At 47.1% G+C, this 25,393-nt stretch overlaps 1 protein-coding gene across 1 annotated transcript in view; it reads left to right on the top strand.

The window, feature by feature from the left end:
- Positions 1–25,393, top strand: part of megf6b (multiple EGF-like-domains 6b) — a 238,777-nt gene that overhangs the window by 157,534 nt on the left and 55,850 nt on the right. Inside the window, exons 14-21 of the mRNA XM_056273072.1 lie at positions 4,641–4,772; positions 4,884–5,012; positions 5,741–5,869; positions 14,693–14,827; positions 14,917–15,051; positions 16,870–16,995; positions 18,152–18,283; positions 20,452–20,580. Coding sequence (XP_056129047.1) covers positions 4,641–4,772; positions 4,884–5,012; positions 5,741–5,869; positions 14,693–14,827; positions 14,917–15,051; positions 16,870–16,995; positions 18,152–18,283; positions 20,452–20,580 — 1,047 coding nt within the window. The remainder of the gene's footprint in view (positions 1–4,640; positions 4,773–4,883; positions 5,013–5,740; positions 5,870–14,692; positions 14,828–14,916; positions 15,052–16,869; positions 16,996–18,151; positions 18,284–20,451; positions 20,581–25,393) is intronic.

The following is a 25,393-nucleotide window of genomic DNA, read 5'->3' as shown; positions in this document are numbered from 1 at the left end:
TGTCTTGTCTAAGCAGACATCGAAGGTCTCTTTTACTTCATCTTCAGAGTCTAAAGTAGGGGCATAGGCACTCACAACTGTTGCCATCTGGTTGTTGGCAAGCACCAGATGGATGGTCATAAGATGCTCACTGATCCCTATAGGAAGTTCAGACAGGTGGCTGATGATCTGGTTCCTGATGGCAGATCCAACGCCATGGATCCTGGCTTTTCCTTTCCAGAAGAAAGTGTAGCCACCCTTCTCCTCCTTCAGTTGTCCTTCGTCTGCCCGTCGTTTTTCAGAAAGGGCAGCTATATCAATCCAGCATCTCTTCATTTCTCTAGCGATGATTGCTGTTCTCTTCTCTGGTCTGTCACTGGTTGCACTATCCAACAGTGTGTGCACATTCTAGGCTCCAAAGTTCATGTTTCTGTGTTTTTGACCGCATGTGGTGATCCCCCTGGATGCGGTAATCCAGTCAAGAGGTTTGAGGCAGGCTATTTTTAGGGCACCTTTTCTAGCCCCCTCCTCAGGTAGGGTGAGCAGAGTGGATCCTAAAGCGGCCTGCTCAGTTGTGGGTGCAGCTACCAAAGGGCTCTTTCTACCTCGTTCCAAGAGCCCAGCGATTGAATCTGGCGTCCACCACCTGATGTGCTGGCTCATGACTAGGGGCTTCCAGACCTCACAATCCTCCCCCTATCCCTTTATGGATGATGCCTTTGTTTAACGTGGGGAGACTGATGCACAGGCAGCCACCATACGGTCCTTGACAGATCTGGGTCAGGATCCAGTGGCATGGAGTCCAAGACGGCTGGGGGCCCATTTCTGCTGCAGCCTTCATCTGCCTTACTAGCCGTTGTGATGCTTCCCTAAAGTCAGCCATCATCCTCCACCTGTTCCACCGTTGAGGTCTTGGTTGGATTGGTTGGATTGCTCTTTGTCAGGGACCTCCCTGTTGACCTTACCGCCGTGGGTGACCCTACCAGGAGCATAGCTCAAGGCGGCATTGCTCTCGGGATCTCAGGACCATGCAAGCTTCTCCCCCACGCAACAAGGTGACAATCCACGGAGAAGAACACACACACACACAAACTCCATCCCTTCCTTGATAAAGTCCATACCGGTGTTCTTCATGTTCAAGTTCATTTACTGCAAGTCAAGTAGTTCGTGTTACATTACTCACGACCATTTGCCAAAGGATGCTCACCCCCACAGTGTTATACTGATGCTTTTGCCGTGGTGCCGATATATGAAGGGTACCTTATGCATCATATACTGATGCTGTGTCAGTACCATCGATATATAATGGCATGGGTTGGCATACCTTAGTTTTTAGGTATGAGTAATTACCAAATTTTCCCTTATCTTTTAATTGACACATTCAGGTGACGCTGTTTTATCCCATAGCCACCTGCAGCTGTTCAGGCACCCCCATCTCCTCTAGGGGTCACTCATTGCTAAAGCGAGATACATTCCCCCAACCGGATCTGCATCCGGGTAACGCCAGTCATGTTTCCTGACACACCTGGCTGAGCTGGAGGCAGCTGGGGGCCTCAGCATTGGCATGGTAGCATATTTGCCTGCTACACCACCTTAGGCACCTGTGGAGAGATTTATACTCGTAATGTGAGATGTTCTTCATGTTATCTCAGCGTTAGTTGGTGGTCATTAAACATAACTGTGAACGTACCACACGGACATGAAAATCCCTGCATCTGTGGCTGTTTCTCCATCCCACAAAACCCCCATTAGTGGGAGTGTCAAGGTTTTGGGCTCAGACTGTTAGCCAGGGCTCCTGCCATTCTGGATTAATGTAATAACAGTATTGTTAAATACCCCCCTTTGGGAATGGAGGAATTTTCCAGGAATAACACGTTTGTAATCACTATCAGACGGTAGCGTACCGCTGGGTTTAATTCAAGGTCTTCAGTAAACTGCCCCCAACACACACACACACACACACACACATGCACACAAATTTCTCAGACAACACAGCCACATACAAAATACACTATCACGCATTATATGCACTACTGGATCAACACCAACAAGACAGCTGATCTTCATCCACCACAACACACACCACTGTGCACTATAGCAGCTACTGCAGCAGCATCATCAGGTCTTCCTTCATGTCACTCAGCAACCAGACTGTACACCACACCACATGACACAAAAACAGCTAGAAGAGTGCAGATCTCCGCCAGGCGTATGTATCTCCCCTTCTCCGGTGCTCCGATTTGGCAACAAACCACCTCTTTTTCACCTACCGGGAGAAGAGGCCCTTATTAGAAGACTCAAGATGTGTTTAACCTGTGCGGTTTTCATGTTAAAGTTAATGTCGGAGAATGAATTTCATTAATTCCAACGCAATTAAACAACGGTAAGAAAACCGGTCAGCCATAGGAAATGTTTTATTGTAGCTATTCCCAGCTGTGACCGTGATTAATCCTACTCTTGCAATTGTAATTTTGTGGGCGTCCAGGTGGTGTGGCGGTCTATTCTGTTGCCTACCAACATGAGGATCGCCGGTTCGAATCCCTGTTACCTCCGGCTTGGTCAGGCGTCCCTACAGACACAATTGGCCGTTTCTGCGGGTGGGAAGCCGGATGTGGGTGTGTCCCAGTCACTGCAGTAGTGCCCCCTCTGGTCGGTCAGGTCACCTGTTCGGGGGGGAGGGGAAACTGGGGGGGAATTGCATGATCCTCCCATGTGCTACGTCCCAAGGTGAAACTCCTCACTGTCAGGTGAGAAGAAGCAGCTGGTGAGTCCACATGTATCGGAGGAGGCATGTGGTAGTCTGCAGCCCTCCCCGGATTGGCAGAGGGGGTGGAGCAGCGACCAGGACAGCTCGGAAGAGTGGGGTAATTGGCCGGATGCAATTGGGGGAAAAAATAATAATTTAAATAAATAAATAAAAGAAAGAAATTGTGATTTCATAGCGGAGTTTTAGCATTGGAGGCTATGGCACTTGTGCGTGTTGGCGAGGTGAATGAGGTGAATTATTGTTGGTTCATCCAGTGTTCCTCCAGTTCTCCTGTGCTGAGATCAGCAGTGAATCATTTGCTGGCTTGCGAAATATGATCAACGTCTCATTTTCTTTCAACACTCATACCCGAAAAACATAATGGACACTGTGCAGCGATAGAGAGCAGCGTTGGTCGAGTGAGCTAGAGAGTGAATGAGGAGAGGGAACGGCGATAGCAAGAACGAACATTTTCTGAAGTTTTGTAACCACCACCACCATGAGAGGTTCGTGATCTTACAGTCATAACTCTGCATAAACATTTAAGCTGTAGTTTCGGCACGGTGGCACAGTGGTTAGCGCAGTCGCCTCACAGCAAGAAGGTCCTGGGTTCGAGCCCCGGGGTAGTCCAACCTCGGGGGTCGTCCTCTGTGTGGAGTTTGCATGTTCTCCCCATGTCTGCGTGGGTTTCCTCGGGTGCTCCGGTTTCCTCCCACAGTCCAAAGACGCGTAGGTCAGGTGAATCGGCCGTACTAAATTGTCCCTAGGTGTGAATGTGTGTGTCTGTGTGTGTGTGAGAGCCCCTTTGATGGCCTGGCGGCCTGTCCAGGGTGTCTCCCCACCTGCCGCCCAATGACTGCTGGGATAGGCTGCAGTATCCCCACGACCCTGAGAGCAGGATAAGCAGGTTTGGATAGTGGATGGATGGATGGAGGTCCAGTAGTTTGCAAGATTAGCTACGGACAAACACAAGTTTCCATAGGGGATGTTGTGTTCACCAGTTACTTGTGCAACTTCAACAAATTCAATTAAGTAATAGCCACAATATTATCAGTGCACCGCCCCCAATTCAATAAGAAAAATGTGCACACTAACCTGGAGTTGAAGTTCCACCTCACGCGAGAGACTCGTGGTGGCCTTTTCTCGGAAAATTCATCCAATAATTTAGTCCATTTGGGGGAGCATGTGAAAAAAATGCAGACATTCCTACCAGAGTCACAAAAAACACGAAGTGGATCAGCAACAAGATCGTCAGTATCTGTGAATGTGGCGGCCGTTGCACGTAGTTCGCTCACAACCCACCAAAGGCTCAGGTTCAAAGTTGATGATCATACCAGGGCTAGCACCGATACATCGCAGGGCCCTGAGGCGGTCTGTCTCTACACATCAACATTTGATTGGCTGATGATACAGTCATTCAAAGGTGTAATCAGTTTGCAGCTTCGGGCTTCAACAAAAGGCTAGCAGTACAAACTGGTGGTGGTCCAAGGAGCTGTGATGGATTTAGATGACAGGAAATCCCTGCTGCACCCCACGAGAAACCAAGTGATTAAGTTCAGACACATTCCAGGCACACTTCAATATAACTATGAAAAACAAATTAAGATTTTGAGTTTGACAGGGCCAGTAGAGAAGGCCCTGACGGCCCTGACAGCCCACCACTCCCATCAGATACACTACACTGTTCACTAGGCATCAGGCCCTGACGGCCCTGACAGCCCACCACTGCCTTCAGATACACTGCACTGTTTACTAGGCGTCAGGAAATGAAGTAAACATGGTTGTTTCCGGATCAGTCAGTCAAACTTGATTTATAAATGAAAGTGTAGTGCTGTGAATAAATATTTACTGACATAAATATGTGGGTGTGAGTGAAGTCAGATAAATTAAGAAACATGTACTTTATGTATTTCAGTGTGTCTGGATGAGACGTTTGGCAATGACTGCAGTCTGACCTGTGATGACTGTGTGAATGGAGGGACGTGTAATCCATGGAGGAACAGCTGTGACTGTCCAGATGGATGGACAGACGTCATCTGTAACCAGAGTGAGGAAAACACACACACATACACACATTGTCTTACATACAATATCTAGTTGCTATATGAGTGAGGAATGTGAATTGACAGTGTCTAACATGCGTTTCTCCTCCACACAGCTTGTCCTGAAGGGTTCTTTGGTAAAAACTGCTCTTTTCCTTGTAAGTGTAAAAACGGTGCCAGCTGTGATCCGGTGTCTGGATCCTGCCGCTGTCCGCCTGGCATCAGTGGAGACTTGTGCCAGGATGGTGAGTTACCAAACACCTTCTGTTAACTTCAACTGTACTCAAAACGTTTATTTAGTCTTTATTTTTCATAAAAACGTTATCTGATAATCTAATAAACTGTGAGGGGCGGAGATGGCTTAGTGATTAGCACTGTAGTCTCCTGGCTTGTTGTCCCAGTCCTTGTGAAACCTTTCAAACTAGACCTGATGGTCACATTGATCATTTATAAGAGGATGAGCCGGTCACGGCTTCGGGGATTGATCCAGATCAAGATGGCAGCAGAGACATGGGTATAGGGAATAAATATATGTAAGTACTTATTATTATTGTCTGGGCTCAGCCTTAGAGATAGGGTGAGGAGCTCGAACATCCGGCGGGAGCTCGGAGTAGAGCTGCTGCTCCTTCGCATCGAAAGGAGCCAGTTGAGGTGGTTCGGGCATCTGATTAGGATGCCTCCTGGACGCCTTCCTTTGGAGGTTTACCAGGCACATCCAACTGGGAGGAGACCCCAGGGTAGACCCAGAACTTGCTGGAGGGACTACATGTCCAATCTGGCCTGGGAACACCTTGGGATCTCCTAGGAGGAGCTGGAGTGCTTTGCTGGGGAGAGGGACGTCGCGAGTGCCCTACTTGGCTTGCTGCCACCGCGACCCGACCCTGGAGAAGCGGCTGATGATGAATGAATGAATGAATGAATGAATGAAAGTACTTATTCTTTGTTCACAAGAAATCTTGTTTCTTCCGTGCAGGCTGTCCAAAGGGCTTCTATGGGAAGCTGTGCAATAAGAAGTGTAACTGTGCAAACAACGGCCGCTGCCACCGGACATACGGAGCCTGTCTGTGTGACCCGGGGCTCTATGGGAGGTTCTGCCACCTACGTGAGTACCGCCTGTCTCACCTCCGACTTCTGACCTGTCGCACATACTGAACTCTTCACATTCGAAACTGGGTCACTTTATTGACTGGCTCACGCTGGCCATGTTTCTGTCTAAATGTTTGACGAAACTTAAGAGAACTTTTGAAAAGTTAAAAAAAGCTCCAGATGTGAGTAAGGTGAGTTTCAATGAGCTGGTTTTAATTATAACCCTTCTTCCAGTGTGGAGAGTGATTAAAAATCACTGTCATTAAAATACACTTAAGAGAAAAGAACTGATAACTGAGAACTTAATTGCTCCCCATCTCATGATGTCTTTATCTACTACTGTAATAACTTTCACACCTCAACAGAGCATTATCACTTTTTTCAGTGTTTTCAATATGTTTCTATTCAGTTCAGCTTGTCTTACTAGCAACTTCCACATTTATGCAAAAATAACTGGGGATGCATTTCCTGACCATGAAGTGTACATGTCCAAAGGCCTGCCTATTTATCAGTCCTGTACCACACATTTGAATTTCTTTTAATTGGATCTTGAACCCTAATAATGACCTGTTGACATCTGGTAAAGACCAGAGATGGTGTGCTGAGGCTTGGCAGGCTGAAACACATCCTTTGTGAGAAGGGACCTACCAACAGTTACTATGGAAAGGTACATAACAAGATACCCCCAAGGTTGGGTGAGAGCAGGGGAGGATGATCAACCTCCAGGACGGACTACCGTTATGACCATAGTGAACGGACTACTCACTATGCAGAAGGATAGCATTAAAATCAGAGTTTGCAGATGTGGGACGATCTGCAAAAACGAGAAGGGTTTGAAGATACATGAGGCCAATTTGGGGTGCTCACGTTATAGTGGTGTACAACGTGCAGGGCAACCTGCTGAGACGGAGGCAAGGCCAGGGCCAGTGTCTAAATACAGCATCCGGAATCTCCAGGCACAACAAAGTGTTCAGTTAGAGCAGGGGTCAGGAACCTTTTTGACTGGGAGAGCCATAAAAGCCAAATATTTCTAAATATATTTCATTGAGAGCCATATAGTATTTCTAACGTATAATAAATTAAATATGTCTTACTTTTAATGCGACTTCTGGTGCTGCATGGTTTTGCTGATGGCCTTGTAGTCTGGTTCATACGTGGTGAGGTTGAGCTTCATGCAGGCGTTGAGGCTTCCATCAGTTAAACGTGAGTGTAGGTTGGTCTTAATGTTCCTCACATGCGAGAATGACTGCTCACATGCATATGTAGAGCCAAACATGGTCAATACTCACACGCTGCATTGTGTGGTGTGTCACAGGAAGCTCGTTCCAAGTTTTAAGAATCAGCTGGTCTTCAGGTTGAAGATTTTTTCATTTCTGTCCACTTGTGTCCCCTCGCCAGCTCTGCTCGCAGTCGCGCAAGACTTTCCAACCCTCCATTAAGTGACTTGAATTTACTCATCCACATGTCTGATGCCTTCAGGTCAGCAACTTCCAGCTCAACGTCTCCGATAGAGACCCCGGGGATGCATGTCAGGTCGATTTTGTCCACTGCACACTCATGTGGATGAGTGATGAACTTGAAAAGACCAGTGCGCGCATGAAATTCTCCAAAACGTGCTTTGAATGACTGCAGGAGATTGGACGTAAAGCCAGCTAGCTGCTGGAGATCCAGATGTTGAGTGGAGTCACTTGCTAAGCATGCATCTCTAAATTGTTGCAGTCTTTCAAAGTGCAGAAGACGACCTGTTTCAATGTCCCTGAGAAAGACTTCCAGCTTGCTTTCAAATGCAAACACTGCTTGTTGAAGGGATGAGATTGTATTTCCAATACCTTGCATTTTCACTTGAGCTGGTTCAGATGGCCAGTTATGTCCACGAGATAGTGAAACTGCAGGAGCCAGTCAGTGTTGTCTAGCTCAGGATGCTTGACGCCTTTCATTTCAAGAAAAGTCCGGATTTCACTCAGGCAAGCTGCAAAACGGCTGAGCACCTTCCCCCTTGACAACCAACGCACGTTGCTGTGTAAAAGCAGACCGGGATAATGATTCCCAACTTCTTCTAACAGAGCTTTAAACTGGCGATCATTTAAAGCTCGGGCAACAATAAAGTTGACCACTCGAATGACCAGCGACATCACCTCACCAAGCTCCTGGCCACACGTGTGAGCGCAAAGCGCCTCCTGGTGCAGGATGCAATGAAAACTTAGGATGGCTCTCTTTTCATGTTCACGGAGAAGCGCTACAAATCCTTTGTTCTCCCCCAACATACAGGGTGCACCGTCAGTACAGACAGAAATAAGTTTATCCATCGGTAGTTTTTTTTTCTTTAGCAAACTCCATGAAAGACGTGAATAAATCCTCTCCTCTTGTTGTCCCTTTCATTGGCAAAACAGCCAAGCTTTCCTCACGCAGTGTGTCACCTGCAGCATACCTGGCAATTATACTGCACTGAGATAGATGGCTAACGTCTGTTGACTCATCTAACGCGAGAGAAAAGTATGTCCCGGCGTTTATGTCCTTAATTTGTGTTTTCTCGACTTGATTTGCCATCATGATGCTACGATCGTGCACAGTTCTTGCTGACAGGGGCATGTCTTTTATTCGTTTGATTATCTTGTCTTTATTTGGGGAGTCATCAAACAGTTCATTGGCCACATCAAGCATGAATGTTTTGGCATACTCGCCATCTGTGAATGACTTTCCATTCCTTACTATTGCCAAAGCACCCGCAAAGCTAGCGGAATTCCCGTCACCTTGCTTGGTCCACACACGTAGTTGCTGCTGACTCGTCTGCACTCTCCGCTGTAGCTCCTCGCATGCTCTTTTCCTGCTGTCCCCCGCTGGATATTTCCATGCAAATGAAGCATGGTGCGTATCGAAGTGCCGCTTTATATTTGACCGTTTCATCGATGCAATTTTATCATTGCATATTAGACATACCGCAGATCCTGCTCTCTCCACAAATGCAAATTCCTCTGTCCACTCAGCCTGGAATGCACGGTAATCATCGTCTTTTTTTCTTTTCGCCATCTTTTCCGTTACAAGGGTTGAAGCGCATAAACTAGTTGGCTATCTGATAAAATTGATTTCTTCACCTTTACAATGACCCGGACATGCTCGCGAGCCATTGGTTCCCGACCCGACCCACGGGTGACCCGTGACCCGTGAAATTTATCTTCAAAACTAATTTCTGTTTACTTTAAAATGACACAGTATTATTAAGAAATATCACAAGTATTTTAAAATCAGTTCCAAACTGATTTAAAAAAAAAAAATTTTCAACTCAAAATTGTCTGGGAGCCATATGCCATCACCGGAAGAGCCATATATGGCTCGCGAGCCATAGGTTCCCGACCGCTGAGTTAGAGCAACATCGCTGATGCAACAGAAGACACACAGCTGAGACGACACTCAAAGAATTAACCACCAGACTAGGAGCAGGGAGGGGGAGGAGACCAGGGGCCTCATGTATCAATCGTTACTAAGGGCAAATTTGTGCATACACACCCATGGAATTTTTTAGCCCTCGTTTGTCTACAGTCAGCAGCAAAGCATGATGATTATTTGTAATTCCTCCTCTTAACATCTATTGTCTACCACTTGCAATGAGCAATCACCCAGGCCTGCAAAGACATCACTGTTAGCCAATCAATGTCTAAATTTACGGGTTACCCAGGTTCTACACTGGTCTCTGAGACACACTTCAGGGCTAAAAAAATCCCATGGGTGTGTATGCACAAATTTCCCCATAGTAACGACTGATACACGAGGCCCAAGGAGAGGGACAGTGAAGTGGCCAGTCGCTGTAGCCAGGAAGGAATGGGAGATGTTTGAGGAAGATGTGGATCAGTTGCTTGAGTCTGTCTTGGCAGGCAATGTATGCAGGGAGATGGGCGCAATGTCCACAATAATCTGGAACATGGGGGCAGACCATTTTGGAAAGGAGTAGAGGAAATTTAAGACATGTACACAAGCCAGAGAGAAACAACACCTGAGGGAGATTGTGAACCTACAGAGAGACCTAGGAAGACTGAGGAAAGCATTTCTCCAAGTAGAAGAGGAGGAAAAGCCAGCTCTCAAAGACATCCGCGATGACCTGCAAGAATGCATCAAGAATTCGCTTCGGGCAGTGTCATCGAAGGGATAGGAGATGTCAGATAAAGGAAAGGGTGAAATTCAATAGGAACCCCTGCATGTACCTATCAAAGCTCCTTGGGGACAAAAGACCAGGAGAGCTGAAAACAATCTCTGCAGAGTCCACAGTGACCCAAGGAGGGAGGAAGAACTAGAGATTGGTGACAAACTGATCCACCCTGACAAAACATCCATCCAATTTGAAGGTGAGATACCCAGTTGGCAGGAGGTCAGTAACTTCATCCGAAACGTCAGGGAAAGATCTGCACAAGGGCCCAATGGGATTCCATACAAGGTGTTCAAGTACTGCAAGAACCTGAGGAGACACCTGTGGAGGTTATTGAAAGTGGCATGAACAAAGAGCTACCTTGCCAGAGTTAGCTCATTGTAGAAGCTCACTTCATGCCCAAAGAGGAACGCTCTGTAAACATTAGGCAGTTCTGAACCATCTTGCTGCCGAATGTGGTGAGGAAGATCTTCTTTGGTATCCTGGCAAAGAGGCTGACCAGTTTTATGGTAAGCAACAAGTGCATCGACACCTTTGTTTAGGAAGGCGGCGTGCAAGGGGGGGCATGGCTGTATTGAAAACACCAGTGTTATCGCAAAGATCATTGAGGACAAAAAGCAGAATCATGGAGACCTGGTTGTTCTGTGGCTTGACCTAACCACCGCCTGTGGGACAGTACCACACAAGCTGGTAGAAACCACACTCAAGATTTAGGATGTTCCTGAAAAGTTCCAACAACTCCTCCAATGCTACTTCACACACTTCAAGATGTGCTTTACCTGTGGCTCTACCTTTACCTGCACTGGCTTGCAGCGGCTGGACATGGGCATTGTCACAGGGTGCACTATTTTTGGGGATTTTGTTCTCAGCGGCAGTGACCCTCCTTGTCAAGTCTGTGGCGTCTCCAATCAGGGCCTTCATGGGCAATCACTCTGGAGTGCTCTGGGGGTCCTTGGAGTCAAAGGAGTAGCCCGTAAGAAGCTGGTGGCCGAAATCTGCAGGCAGGCAGAGACAGCATCCTGGTGACTCTGGCTGAAGAGGAGCGAGCAGTGGCAAAACTTAACTGGGGGAGGAGAGGCAGAGTAAAACTGAGTGGTAGTCAAACCTGAGAGGCTGAGGGGTCAGTTCCAGGATGCTGATTCTGTTGAGCACTCCCGGGGTGTCATGGGGTGGTTGATGAAACACCTGTAAAGGGGGGGTGCCCATTTCATAACCCTGGGAAGCCACGATGGTCTGAGCGTCAAGGCTCTGCCCTGGGAGGAGTGCTGAAAGGTAGAGTCCACTTGAAGGAGTGATTGTGTGCCAGCCATCTCATAGAAGGCACAGGGGACACTCCTGTCAGGTGAGGCAGCTGCGATGACCCCTTTGTTTTTGAGATACTACTACTACCTTCGGCTGCTCCCATTAGGGGCTGCCACAGCAAATCATCCTATTCCATTTCTTCCTGTCTTCTGCGTCTTCCTCTGACACACCAGCCACCTGCATGTCTTCCCTCACCACATCGATAAACCTCCTCTTTGGCCTTCCTCTTTTCTTCTTTCCTGGCAGCTCCATATTCAGTATCCTTCTCCCAATATACCCAGCATCTCTCCTCCACATATGTCCAAGCCATCTCAATCTTGCCTCTCTTGCTTTGTCTCCAAACCGTCTAACCTGAGTGGTCCCTCTAATATAATCGTTCCTAATCCTGTCCTTCTTTGTTACTCCCAGTGAAAATCTTATCATCTTCAACTCTGCCACCTCCAGCTGCACCTCCTGTCTTTTCGTCAGTGCCACTGTCTCCAAACTATATAACATAGCTGGTCTCACAACCATCTTGTAAACCTTCCCTTTAACTCTTGCTGGTACCCTTCTGTCGCAAATCACTCCCGACACTCTTCTCCACCCACTCCACCCTGCCTGCACTCTCTTGTTCACCTCTCTACTGCACTCCCCGTTACTTTGGACAGTTAACCCCAAGTATTTAAACTCATATGCCTTCATCAACTCCACTCCTTGCATCCTGACCATTCCACTGTCCGCCCTCTCATTCACGCATAGGTATTCCATCTTACTCCTACTGACTTTCATTCCTCTTCTCTTCAGTGCATACCTCCACCGCTCCAGGCTCTCCTCAACCTGCACCCTACTCTCACTACAGATCACAATGTCATCCGCGAACATCATCGTCTATGGCGACTCCTGCCTGATCTTGTCCGTCAACCTGTCCATCACCATTGCAAACAAGAAAGGGCTCAGAGCCGATCCTTGATGTAATCCCACCTCCACCTTGAACCCATCTGTCATTCCAACCGCACACCTCACCATTGTCACACTTCCCCCATACATATCCTGCACCACTCTTACATACTTCTCTGCAACTCCCGACTTCCTCATACAATACCACACCTCCTCTCTCGGCACCCTGTCGTATGCTTTCTCTAAATCTACAGAGACACAATGTAACTCCTTCTGGCCTTCTCTATACTTCTCAATCAACATTCTCAAAGCAAACATCACATCTGTGGTGCTCTTTCATGGCATGAAACCATACTGCTGCTCGCTAATCGTCACCTCTCCTCTTAACCTAGCTTCTATTACTCTTTCCCATATCTTCATGCTGTGGCTGATCAACTTTATACCTCTGTAGTTGCTACAGTTCTGCACATCACCCTTGTTCTTAAAAATCGGTACCAGTATGCTTCTTCTCCACTCCTCAGGCATCCTCTCACTTTCCAAGATTGTGTTAAACAATCTAGTTAAAAACTCCACTGCCATCTCTCCTAAACATCTCCATCCCTCCACAGGTATGTCATCAGGACTAACTGCCTTTCCACTCTTCATCCTCTTCATAGCTGCCCTCACTTCCTTCTTGCTAATCCACTGCACTTCCTGATTCACTATCCTCACATCATCCAACCTTCTCTCTCTCTCATTTTCTTCATTCATCAGCCCTTCAAAGTACTCCTTCCACCTTCTCAGCACACTCTCCTCGCTTGTCAGCACATTTCCATCTCTATCCTTGATCGCCCTAACCTGCTGCACATCCTTCCTAGCTCGGTCCCTCTGTCTAGCCAATCGGTACAAGTCCTTTTCTCCTTCCTTAGTGTCTAACCTGTCATACAACTCACCATACGCCTTTTCCTTTGCCTTTGCCACCTCTCTCTTCGCTTTATGCTGCATCTCCTTGTACTCCTGTCTACTTTCTTCATCTCTCTTACTATCCCACTTCTTCTTTGCCAACCTTTTCCTCTGTATAATTTGCTGTACTTCCTCATTCCACCACCAAGTCTCCTTGTCTTCCTTCCTCTGTCCTGATGACACACCAAGTACCTTCCTAGCTGTCTCCCTCACAATTTCTGCAGTGGTTGCCCAGCCATCCAGCAACTCTTCACTGCCACCCAGTGCCTGTCTTAACTCCTGCCTGAACTCCACACAAGTCTTCCTTCTTCAACTTCCACCATTTGATCTTCGGCTGTGTCTTCACTCGCTTCCTCTTCTTGGTCTCCAAAGTCATCCTACAGACCACCATCCGATGCTGCCTCGCTACATTCTCCCCTGTCACCACCTTGCAGTCTCCAGTCCTTTTTAGATCGCGCCTTCTACATAAGATATAGTCCACCTGTGTGCACTTTCCTCCACTCTTGTACGTCACCCTGTGTTCCTCCCTCTTCTTGAAATATGTATTCACCACAGCCATTTCCATCCTTTTCGCAAAATTCACCATCATCTGTCCTTCCACATTTCTCTCCTTGACTCCATACCTTCCCATCACCTCCTCATCACCTTTGTTCCCCTCACCAACATGTCCATTGAAGTCTGCTTCAATCACCACTCTCTCCTCCTGGGTACCCTCTCCACCACTTCATCCAACTCACTCCAGAATTCTTCTTTTTCATCCATCTCACACCCAACTTGTGGGGCATATGCGCTGATAACATTCAGCAATACACCTTTGATTTCCAGCTTCATACTCATCACTCTGTCTGACACTCTCTTCACCTCCAACATACTCTTGACATACTCTTCCTTCAGAATTACCCCTACCCCATTACTCCTCCCATTCACACCATGGTAGAAGAGTTTGAAGCCACCTCCGATACTCCTGGCCTTACTCCCCTTCCACCTGGTCTCTTGCACACACAGTATGCCTACCTTTCTTCTTTCCATCATATCAGCCAGCTCTCTCCCTTTACCAGTCATAGTGCCAACATTCAAAGTTCCGACTCTCACCTCCAAACACCTACCTTTCCTCCTCTCTAGCTCCCTCTGGACATGCCTTCCCCCTCTCCCTCTCCTTCGCCCAACAGTAGCATAGTTTCCACCGGCACCCTGCTGGTTAACAGTACCAGTGGCGGTCGTTGGTAACCTGGGCCTCGACCGATCCGGTATGGAAATGTTATTTATGATCCGCATATTTGATTTGGCAAAGATTTTACGCCAGATGCCCTTCCTGACGCAACCCTCCCCATTTGTCTGGGCTTGGGACCGGCACTAAGAATGCACTGGCTTGTGCATCCTCAGTGGCTGGCTTGCATCCTCAGTGGCTGGGTTTTTGAGATATATACCTTAAATAGATCACATGAAAATTACTTTAGCTTTTCATGACAATTTATTGAGACTATTGCTGTATTCTGATGACTGAATCAGTACCGGTTTTGTTGTTTTGGTTGAGAAAAATCATTCTTAGTTTGCAGACCTTCCCTCTTTTTGATCCTCCAGCTTGTCCGAAGTGGGCATTTGGACCGGGCTGTTCTGAGGAGTGTCAGTGCATCCAGCAGAACACTCTGGAGTGTCATCGTCGCCATGGCACCTGCATCTGCAAACCTGGTTACCAAGGCAACACATGCAAGGAGGGTGAGTCCATCGGCGGATACGTGTGGTTTAGTTTAGACAGATCCGTAAGTTGACTTCATCTTTGGTTGATGTTTGTGCTTTCTCTCCAGAATGTGACCCGGGAACCTATGGGCCCGTCTGTAACAGGAAGTGTGCTTGTATGCCAGGCGTGTCATGCAATCACGTGACAGGAGAGTGTCAACGAAGATGCCCTCCCGGCCGACGTGGGGAAAACTGCGAACAAGGTAGAATGTCCTGTAGAACAATGGTTGAACATGCCTTACTCCTGGTGTGCCCTGAACTTACTCCTGGTGTGTCCTGCACTTACTCCTGGTATGTCCTGCACTTCAGTCAATCAGTAAGTCAGCCAGTCAGTGTGGGAAACAATCGGTTAGTTAATCAGTCAACCAAACAATCAGTCAATCAATATATCAATCAAACTTTATTTATATAGATGGGCGTCCAGGTAGCGTAGCAGTCTATTCCGTTGCCTACCAGCACGGGGATCATCTGTTCGAATCCCCGTGTTACCTCCAGCTTGGTCGGGAGTCCCTGCAGACACAATTGGCCGTGTCTGCAGGTGGGAAGCCGGATGTGGGTATGTGTCCTGGTCGCTGCACTAGCGCCTCCTCTGGTTGGTCGGGGCACCTGTTTGGGGGGGAGCGGGAACTGGGGGGAATGGCGTGATCCTCCCACATGCTATGTCCCCCCGGTGAAACTCCTCGATGTCGGGTGAAAAGAAACAGCTGGAGGAGACATGTGGTAGTCTGCAGCCCTCCCCAGATCGACGGAGGGGGTGAAACAGCGACCAGCCCGGCTTGGAAGCATCGGGTAATTGGCTGGATACAATCAGGGAGAAAGGGGAAGGGGATTTATTTATATAGCATTTGTACATTACATCATAATATGCACTGCAGTGTGCTTCACATGAGAACAAATACAAGCGTTGTTTTGATACACTGTGTGTGTATGTGTGCGTGTGTGTGTGTGTGTGTTAATGACAGCTTTCACTCAAGACCATCAGAGGCTACTGGGGAAAAAATAGATTACAACAATAAAAGAGAATGATATGTAATAAAACAATGAAACTAACAAAAAGGTGGTGCTACACATGGGTGGTGGTGGTGGTGGAGGAGAGTTTCCTCCAACACTGTGAAGCTGTGGTGTCTAGATGAAGCTGTGGTGTCTAGATGAAGCTCTGGGTGTCTAGATGGAGCTCTGGTGTGTAGATGAAGCTCTGGTGTCTAGATGAAGCTCTGGTGTCTAGATAGCTCAAGTGTCTAGTTGAAGCTTTGGGTGTCTAGATGGAGCTCTGGGTGTCTAGATGAAGCTGTGGTGTCTAGATGAAGCTCTCGGTGTCTAGATGAAGCTCTGGGTGTCTAGATGGAGCTCTGGTGTGTAGATGAAGCTCTGGTGTCTAGATGAAGCTCTGGTGTCTAGATGAAGCTCTGGGTGTCTAGATGAAGCTCTGGTGTCTAGATGAAGCTGTGGTGTCTAGATGAAGATGTGGTGTCTAGTTGAAGCTCTGGGTGTCTAGATGGAGCTCTGGGTGTCTAGATGAAACTCTGGTGTCTAGATGAAGCTCTGGTGTCTAGATGAAGCTCTGGGTGTCTAGATAAAGCTCTGGTGTCTAGTTGAAGCTTTGGGTGTCTAGATGGAGCTCTGGGTGTCTAGATGAAGCTGTGGTGTCTAGTTGAAGCTCTGGGTGTCTAGATGGAGCTCTGGGTGTCTAGATGAAACTCTGGTGTCTAGATGAAGCTCTGGTGTCTAGATGAAGCTCTGGGTGTCTAGATAAAGCTCTGGTGTCTAGTTGAAGCTTTGGGTGTCTAGATGGAGCTCTGGGTGTCTAGATGAAGCTGTGGTGTCTAGAAGAAGCTCTGGTGTCTAGATGAAGCTCTGGGTGTCTACATGGAGCTCTGGGTGTCTAGATGGAGCTCTGATGTCTAGATGAAGCACCATATAAATGTAATCCATTATTATAATTATTGAATTGAAAACCCGGATGCCTTCATGCTGAGTCGTCTTGTGTCTTCTTTGCTCTCCTTGTTGTGTCGGGTTTCTAGACTGTCCAGACGGGAGGTTCGGAGCCGGATGCGTCCATGTCTGCAACTGTACCGGAGCTCCTTGTGACGCGGTGACGGGACAATGCACGTGTCCAGCAGGGACAACTGGGAAACACTGTGAGAACTGTGAGTGTTTAAAAACCCATTCCCAACCAACTTGAATATAAAGATACACACATTTACCGAATGTCGGGCGTCCAGGTGACATGGCGGTCTATTCCGTTGCCTGCCAACACACGAATCCCTGTATTACCTCCAGCTTGGTCGGGCGTCCCTACAGACAAAATTGGCCGTGTCTGCGGGTGGGAAGCCAGATGTGGGTGTGTGTCCTGGTCGCTGCACTAGCACCTCATCTGGTCGGTCGGGGTGCGCCTGTTCAGGGGGGAGGGGGGACTGGGGGGAACAGCGTGATCCTCCCACATGCTACGTTCCCCTGGTGAAACTCCTCACTGTCAGGTGAAAAGAAGCGGCTGGTGACTCCACATGTATGGGAAGAGGCATGTGGTAGTCTGCAGCCCTCCTCGGATCAGCAGAGGGGGTGGAGCAGAGACCGGGATGGCTCGGAAGAGTGGGGTAATTGGCCGAATACAATTGGGGAGAAAAAGGGGAAAATTCAAAAAGAAAGAACTATCAAGCTATGTGTTTATCTTACTGCAAACGCTGGACAGTGTCAGTACATTTCAGTACATAGCGGGGGTGGTGTCAGTACATTTCAGTACATAGCGGGGGTGGTGTCAGTACATTCAGTACATAGCGGGGGTGGTGTCAGTACATTCAGTACATAGCGGGGGTGGTGTCAGTACATTCAGTACATAGCGGGGGTGGTGTCAGTACATTCAGTACATAGCGGGGGTGGTGTCAGTACATTTCAGTACATAGCGGGGGTGGTGTCAGTACATTCAGTACATAGCGGGGGTGGTGTCAGTACATTCAGTACGTAGCGGGGGTGGTGTCAGTACATTCAGTACGTAGCGGGGGTGGTGTCAGTACATTCAGTACATAGCGGGGGTGGTGTCAGTACATTCAGTACATAGTGGGGGTGGTGTCAGTACATTCAGTAAATATTTCATTCCATGTAGATTAAGGTAACAAAAGTACCAACCAATACTGTTTTATATGTACAAGAGGTGATGGATCATACTTACAACACAAAAGAGATATGAAGTCACATAATAGTAGTTTCTCTGCTAAACAGTATTTTTACTACAAAGTATTCGCAGTATACATGTGCGTAACGAGCTGTGAGTAACTGGCGGAGCTTGTGTTGTGACTGACTTCACAGTGTGTCCGGAGGGGCGGTGGGGCGTCGGCTGTGTGGAGACGTGTCCGCCCTGTGAGAACGGAGGTGTGTGTGACAAACACAACGGATCTTGTCTGTGTCCTCCAGGACACATGGGCCGCCTGTGTCAGAACTGTGAGTACCACCAGAGACCCGGCACCGATGTGAACTGGTGATCCAAGTATCAGTCAATCAAAGTATTAATCAGTCACTTAATCAATCAACCAGTCATTCAGTCAATCAGTGTCAGACATAGGTTATACTGCACAGTTTGCCATCAGAATACATTAAACACATGATAAATGAGAAGGTGAACACAAACATGTAGAAGAAGACATTTCCTTTTCAGACGGCACCTGTGTAGTTGTTATACATCATGCTGCTCATAAGGACTTGTGTAGTTGTTATACATCATGCTGCTCATAAGGACTTGTGTAGTTCTTATACGTCATGCTGCTCATAAGGACTTGTGTAGTTATTATATGTCATGCTGCTCATAAGGACTTGTGTAGTTGTTATACATCATGTTGCTCATAAGGACTTGTGTAGTTGTTATACATCATGCTGCTCATAAGGACTTGTGTAGTTCTTATACGTCATGCTGCTCATAAGGACTTGTGTAGTTATTATACGTCATGCTGCTCATAAGGACTTGTGTAGTTATTATATGTCATGCTGCTCATAAGCACGTGTGTAGTGGACATGGTAGTGTACAGGTTAGTGAATGCAGTATCTCAGGAGGTGGAGCAGGTTGTCTGATAACCGGAGGGTTGCCAGTTTGATCCACGGCTCCTCCTTGCAAAAATGTCGGGGTGTCCTTGAGCAAGATCCCAACTGCTCCCAATGAGCTGGTGGCCGCCTTGCATGGCTGACACCGCCATCGGGTGTGTGTGTGTGTGTGTGTGTGTGTGTGTGTGTGTGTGTGTGTGTGTGTAAGGGCTGATTAACATATGGTTGTCATGGTAGTTTTGGGAGAAAGGGAAGATGGAGGACAGATGAGATGGTTCTCCTGTTGTTTATTCCAGCAGGCCCTCTGTACATCACCTCTGTGCATTACCTCTGTACATTACCTTTGTACATCACCTCTGTGCATTACCCCTGTACATTACCCCTGTACATCACCCCTGTACATCACCTCTGTGCATTACCTCTGTACATCACCTCTGTGCATTACCCCTGTACATTACCTTTGTACATTACCCCTGTACATTACCCCTGTACATCACCTCTGTACATTACCCCTGTACATTACCTCTGTACACCACCTCTGCACATTACCCCTGTACATTACCCCTGTACATCATCCCTGTACATCACCTCTGTACATTACCCCTGTACATCACCTCTGTACATTACCCCTGTACATTACCCCTGTACATCACCTCTGCACATTACCCCTGTACATCACCCCTGTACATCACCTCTGTACATTACCCCTGTACATTACCCCTGTACATCACCTCTGCACATTACCCCTGTACATTACCCCTGTACATCACCTTTGTACATTACCTCTGTACATCACCTCTGTACATTACCCCTGTACATTACCCCTGTACATCACCTCTGTGCATTACCCCTGTACATCACCTTTGTACATTACCTCTGTACACCACCTCTGCACATTACCCCTGTACATTACCCCTGTACATCATCCCTGTACATCACCTCTGTACATTACCCCTGTACATCACCTCTGTACATTACCCCTGTACATTACCCCTGTACATCACCTCTGCACATTACCCCTGTACATCACCCCTGTACATCACCTCTGTACATTACCCCTGTACATCACCTCTGTACATTACCCCTGTACATTACCCAGATACATTCCCACTGTACATTACCTCTTTAAATTACCAGTGTACATTACCTCTGTACATTACCCCTGTACATTACCTCTGTACATTATCTCTGTACATTACCTCTGTACATTACCTCTGTACATCACCTCTGTACATTACCCCTGTACATTACCTCTGTACACCACCTCTGTACATTACCTCTGTACATTACCCCTGTACATTACCTCTGTACATTACCCATCAGCTGGCTCTTCATTATCATGCGTTAGCAGCCTGAAACCTCCTCAGACTTGTTGTCATTCAGCATCAGGTTTATCGTATCCTACTTGTAGCAACACTTTCTCTTAAAAATGAGCCACAGAGCTGTAATCACCACGCTGACCCACCCCGGGAGCCGCTGTGTCTGTGTGTGCTGACCTGAGGTTTCTGTACATGACTCTGTGTGTGTGTGTTTTATTTTATTTGTTATTAATTATCTGCTCTTGTCTTTCGAAGTGTGCCCGGTGGGACGTTTCGGTCAGGGCTGCCAGATGAAGTGTGTGTGTGAGAACAACGCTCGCTGTCACCCGGTGAGCGGACGCTGCAGCTGCACCCCGGGCTGGACGGGACACAGCTGCAGAAAAGGTACGGGCCTGCAATACACCGGCCATCCTGTAGAGTGAGATATGTTGGGATCCAAACTACGACCAAAACCACTAACGTATAGATGTTAGTATTCACAATACATCACAAATAACAAGACATTTTTGTTGTAGTGTTCAAAATACAGTGAAAACTAGCAGGTAATCAGTAGAGTAAAGTTTGGTAGTATTTAAAAAAACTAGTGTGTGGTACTATTGAAGTTCTATTTCATAAGAATACCATGAAGTGATATGAATCTGTTTTATTTTATTTTTTGGATGGTTCCCCCTTTTTCTCCCAATTGTATTCGGCCAATCACCCCACTCTTCCGAGCCGTCCCGGTCGCTGCTCCACCCCCTCTGCTGATCTGGGGAGGGCTGCAGACTACCACATGCCTCCTCCCATACATGTGGAGTCACCAGCCGCTGCTTTTCACCTGACAGTGAGGAGTTTCACCAGGGGGACGTAGCACGTGGGAGGATCACGCTATTCCCCCCAGTCCCCCCCCCCCCGAACAGGCACCCCAACTGACCAGAGGAGGCGCTAGTGCAGCGACCAGGACACACACCCACATCCGGCTTCCCACCTGCAGACACGGCCAATTGTGTCTGTAGGGACGCCCGACCAAGCCGGAGGTAACACAGGGATTCGAACCGAAGAGCCCCGTGTTGGTAGGCAACGGAATAGACCACCACGCCACCCGGACGCCAAGTGATCCATCCATCCATTATCCAAACGGCTTATCCTGCTCTCAGGGTCACGGGAACGCTGGAGCCTATCCCAGCAGTCATTGGGCAACAGACAGGGGGACACCCTGGACAGCCTGCCATGCCATCACAAGGCCCACACACACACACACACACACACACACACACACACACACACACTTGCTGGTTGTCCATGGTGCCCGATGATGACCATCTTCTTCTATTTGTGGGTCCTTTGAGGACTCAGATAGCAGAAGATACCTGCGCAGAGATGGTTTTTAAAGTGGCATGGGGGCGGGGGTGCGCTTCTCCCAACGCCACATGACTTGATTGTAGAGGAGATGGTTCCGATGGCAAGGGGGGTCCCTAGACGACCGGCACCTCCACACACCTGCAGGGGGCTGCCGGAAATCCAGTTTTTCGGAACCCGCCTCGAAGCGTGCCGCCACAGCTTGCTTTTCTGTTGGGGTGAGCTCCCTTAGCCTTATGTCTTCCAGACTCACCCACAAGGCAGCGGGGCAGTGGTTGATAGGTGCCAGGGCGTGTCCACCAGGGTGGGCCTGCACACCATATGTCTGGGGCCCACTGCTGCTCCGAGATCCCCTGCCCAGTTAGCCTGGGGCCCCAAGACCCCAGTTACCACGTGTGGCCACGGGGAGGCCTGGCAGGAGTCTTGGTGAAGGAGAGGCTATGTACTGGCAAGGGAAGGCTTACACGCTAGGATGCTGCCCTATTCACCACAGAGGCTAGCCAGCGGCAGCAAGCTAAGGGCAGGAGTCTTGGTGAAGGAGAGGCTATGTACTGGCAAGGGAAGGCTTACACGCTAGCATGCTGCCCTATTCACCACAGAGGCTAGCCAGCGGCAGCAAGCTAAGGGCAGGAGTCTTGGTGAAGGAGAGGCTATGTACTGGTAAGGGAAGGCTTACACGCTAGCATGCTGCCCTATTCACCACAGAGGCTAGCCAGCGGCAGCAAGCTAAGGGCAGGAGTCTTGGTGAAGGAGAGGCTATGTACTGGTAAGGGAAGGCTTACACGCTAGCATGCTTCCCTATTCGCCACAGAGGCTAGCCAGCGGCAGCAAGCTAAGGGCAGGAGTCTTGGTGAAGGAGAGGCTATGTACTGGCAAGGGAAGGCTTCCACGCTAGCATGCTGCCCTATTCGCCACAGAGGCTAGCCAGCGGCAGCAAGCTAAGGGCAGGAAGGACACATGCACCTTCCCTCCAACTACACACTGCTGCACTAGACGCATCACAACACCCTGTGTGTATGTACACACACACGCACACACACACACACACATACAAACACACAGGCATGCATGCACACACACACACACACACATACATGCACACACACACACACACACGCATGCACGCACGCACACACACACACACTCACGCCTAGGGACAATTCAGGACCACCGATTCAGCTGACCTACATGTCTTTGAACGGTGGGAGGAAACGAGCCCGCGGAAGAAACCCACAACTGATGTATCGGCCAGAAATGCTGATATGACAGGCCCCGCCCACTTGACGCGCCGCTTGCATGAATCTTTATATTGGATGTGAACACCTTATGGAACGCTGAGAAGTGAGTTTAGATCGTCTGACCTGTTTCTGAGCTCAGCTGAAATGACCCCTGCAACACCAGGAACAATAACACAACATGTGAAACCTTCCCCGCATCTCAACACAACACACCGTGAGTCTGAGTACGACCCGCTAAGGCTGGCGTGTTCACAGAATACAAACCACTGACCGGCGTCAACCGCCAGAACTAGAAAATACTGGCAACCTGTGGGATGACGGGGAGCCGGCACGTCTCTGGGAGGAGTCTGTCTTGGGGAGTGTGGCTTGTTGTATTATCCGTAGTATTGTCTGTGGTTCTGTCTGTGGTTCTGTCTGTAGTATTGTCTGTCGTTTTGTCTGTAGTGTTGCCTGTAGTAGTGTCTGTAGTAGTGTCTGTAATTTTATGTGTTGTTTTGTCTGTAGTATTGTCTGTAGTAGTGTCTATAGTAGTGTCTGTAATTTTATGTGTAGTTTTGTCTGTAGTATTGTCTGTAGTAGTGTCTATAGTAGTGTCTGTAATTTTATGTGTAGTTTTGTCTGTAGTAGTGTCTGTAGTAGTGTCTGTAATTTTATGTGTTGTTTTGTCTGTAGTATTGTCTGTAGTAGTGTCTATAGTAGTGTCTGTAATTTTATGTGTAATATTGTCTGTAGTAGTGTGTGTAGTAGTGTCTGTAGTAGTGTCTGTAATTTTATGTGTAGTTTTGTCTAGTATTGTCTGTAGTATTGCCTGTAGTAGTGTTTGTAGTATTGTCTGTAATTTTATGTGTAGTGTTGTCTGTAGTAGTGTCTGTAGTATTGTCTGTAGTTCTGTCTGTAGTATTGTCTGTAGTTTTATGTGTAGTTTTGTCTGTAGTATTGTCTGTAGTATTGCCCGTAGTAGTGTTTGTAGTATTGTCTGTAATTTTATGTGTAGTTTTGTCTGTAGTATTGTTTGTAGTTCTGTCTGTAGTTTTATGTGTAGTGTTGTCTGTAGGTTTATGTGTAGTATGTCTGTAGTATTGTCTGCAGTATTGTGTGTAGTGTTGTCTGTAGTATTGTCTGTAGTAGTGTCTGTAGTAGTCTGTACTGTTGTCTGTAGGTTTATGTGTAGTATGTCTGTAGTATTGTCTGTAGTTTTATGTGTAGTATTGTCTGTAGTAGTGTCTGTAGTGTTGTCTGTAGGTTTATGTGTAGTATGTCTGTAGTATTGTCTGTAGTTCTGTCTGTAGTTTTATGTGTAGTTTTGTCTGTAGTATTGTCTGTAGTATTGCCCGTAGTAGTGTTTGTAGTATTGTCTGTAATTTTATGTGTAGTTTTGTCTGTAGTATTGTTTGTAGTTCTGTCTGTAGTTTTATGTGTAGTGTTGTCTGTAGGTTTATGTGTAGTATGTCTGTAGTATTGTCTGCAGTATTGTGTGTAGTGTTGTCTGTAGTGTTGCCTGTAGTAGTGTCTGTAGTAGTGTCTGTAATTTTATGTGTAGTTTTATCTGTAGTATTGTCTGTAGTAGTGTCTATAGTAGTGTCTGTAATTTTATGTGTAGTTTTGTCTGTAGTATTGTCTGTAGTAGTGTCTGTAGTAGTGTCTGTAGTAGTGTCTGTAATTTTATGTGTAGTTTTGTCTAGTATTGTCTGTAGTATTGCCTGTAGTAGTGTTTGTAGTATTGTCTGTAATTTTATGTGTAGTGTTGTCTGTAGTAGTTTGTAGTATTGTCTGTAGTTCTGTCTGTAGTATTGTCTGTAGTTTTATGTGTAGTTTTGTCTGTAGTATTGTCTGTAGTATTGCCCGTAGTAGTGTTTGTAGTATTGTCTGTAATTTTATGTGTAGTTTTGTCTGTAGTATTGTTTGTAGTTCTGTCTGTAGTTTTATGTGTAGTGTTGTCTGTAGGTTTATGTGTAGTATGTCTGTAGTATTTTTCTGCAGTATTGTGTGTAGTGTTGTCTGTAGTAGTGTCTGTAGTAGTGTCTGTACTGTTGTCTGTAGGTTTATGTGTAGTATGTCTGTAGTATTGTCTGTAGTATTGTCTGTAGTTTTATGTGTAGTATTGTCTGTAGTAGTGTCTGTAGTGTTGTCTGTAGGTTTATGTGTAGTATGTCTGTAGTATTGTCTGTAGTTCTGTCTGTAGTTTTATGTGTAGTTTTGTCTGTAGTATTGCCTGTAGTAGTGTTTGTAGTATTGTCTGTAATTTTATGTGTAGTTTTGTCTGTAGTATTGTCTGTAGTAGTGTTTGTAGTGTTATCTGTAGTTTTATGTGTGGTTTTGTCTGTAGTATTGTCTGTAGTTCTGTGTAGTTTTGTCTGTAGTAGTGTCTGTAGTATTGTCTGTAGGTTTATGTGTAGTATGTCTGTAGTAATGTCTGCAGTATTGTGTGTAGTGTTGTCTGTAGGTTTATGTGTAGTGTTGTCTGCAGTATTGTGTGTAGTGTTGTCTGTAGTGTTGTCTGTAGTGTTGTCTGTAGGTTTATGTGTAGTGTTGTCTGTAGGTTTATGTGTAGTGTTGTCTGCAGTATTGTGTGTAGTGTTGTCTGTACGTTTATGTGTAGTGTTGTCTGCAGTATTGTGTGT

This window comes from Lampris incognitus, chromosome 2 (assembly GCF_029633865.1).
Source record: "Lampris incognitus isolate fLamInc1 chromosome 2, fLamInc1.hap2, whole genome shotgun sequence".
Classification (NCBI taxonomy): domain Eukaryota; kingdom Metazoa; phylum Chordata; class Actinopteri; order Lampriformes; family Lampridae; genus Lampris; species Lampris incognitus.
This window is presented reverse-complemented; position numbering and strand designations above follow the sequence as displayed.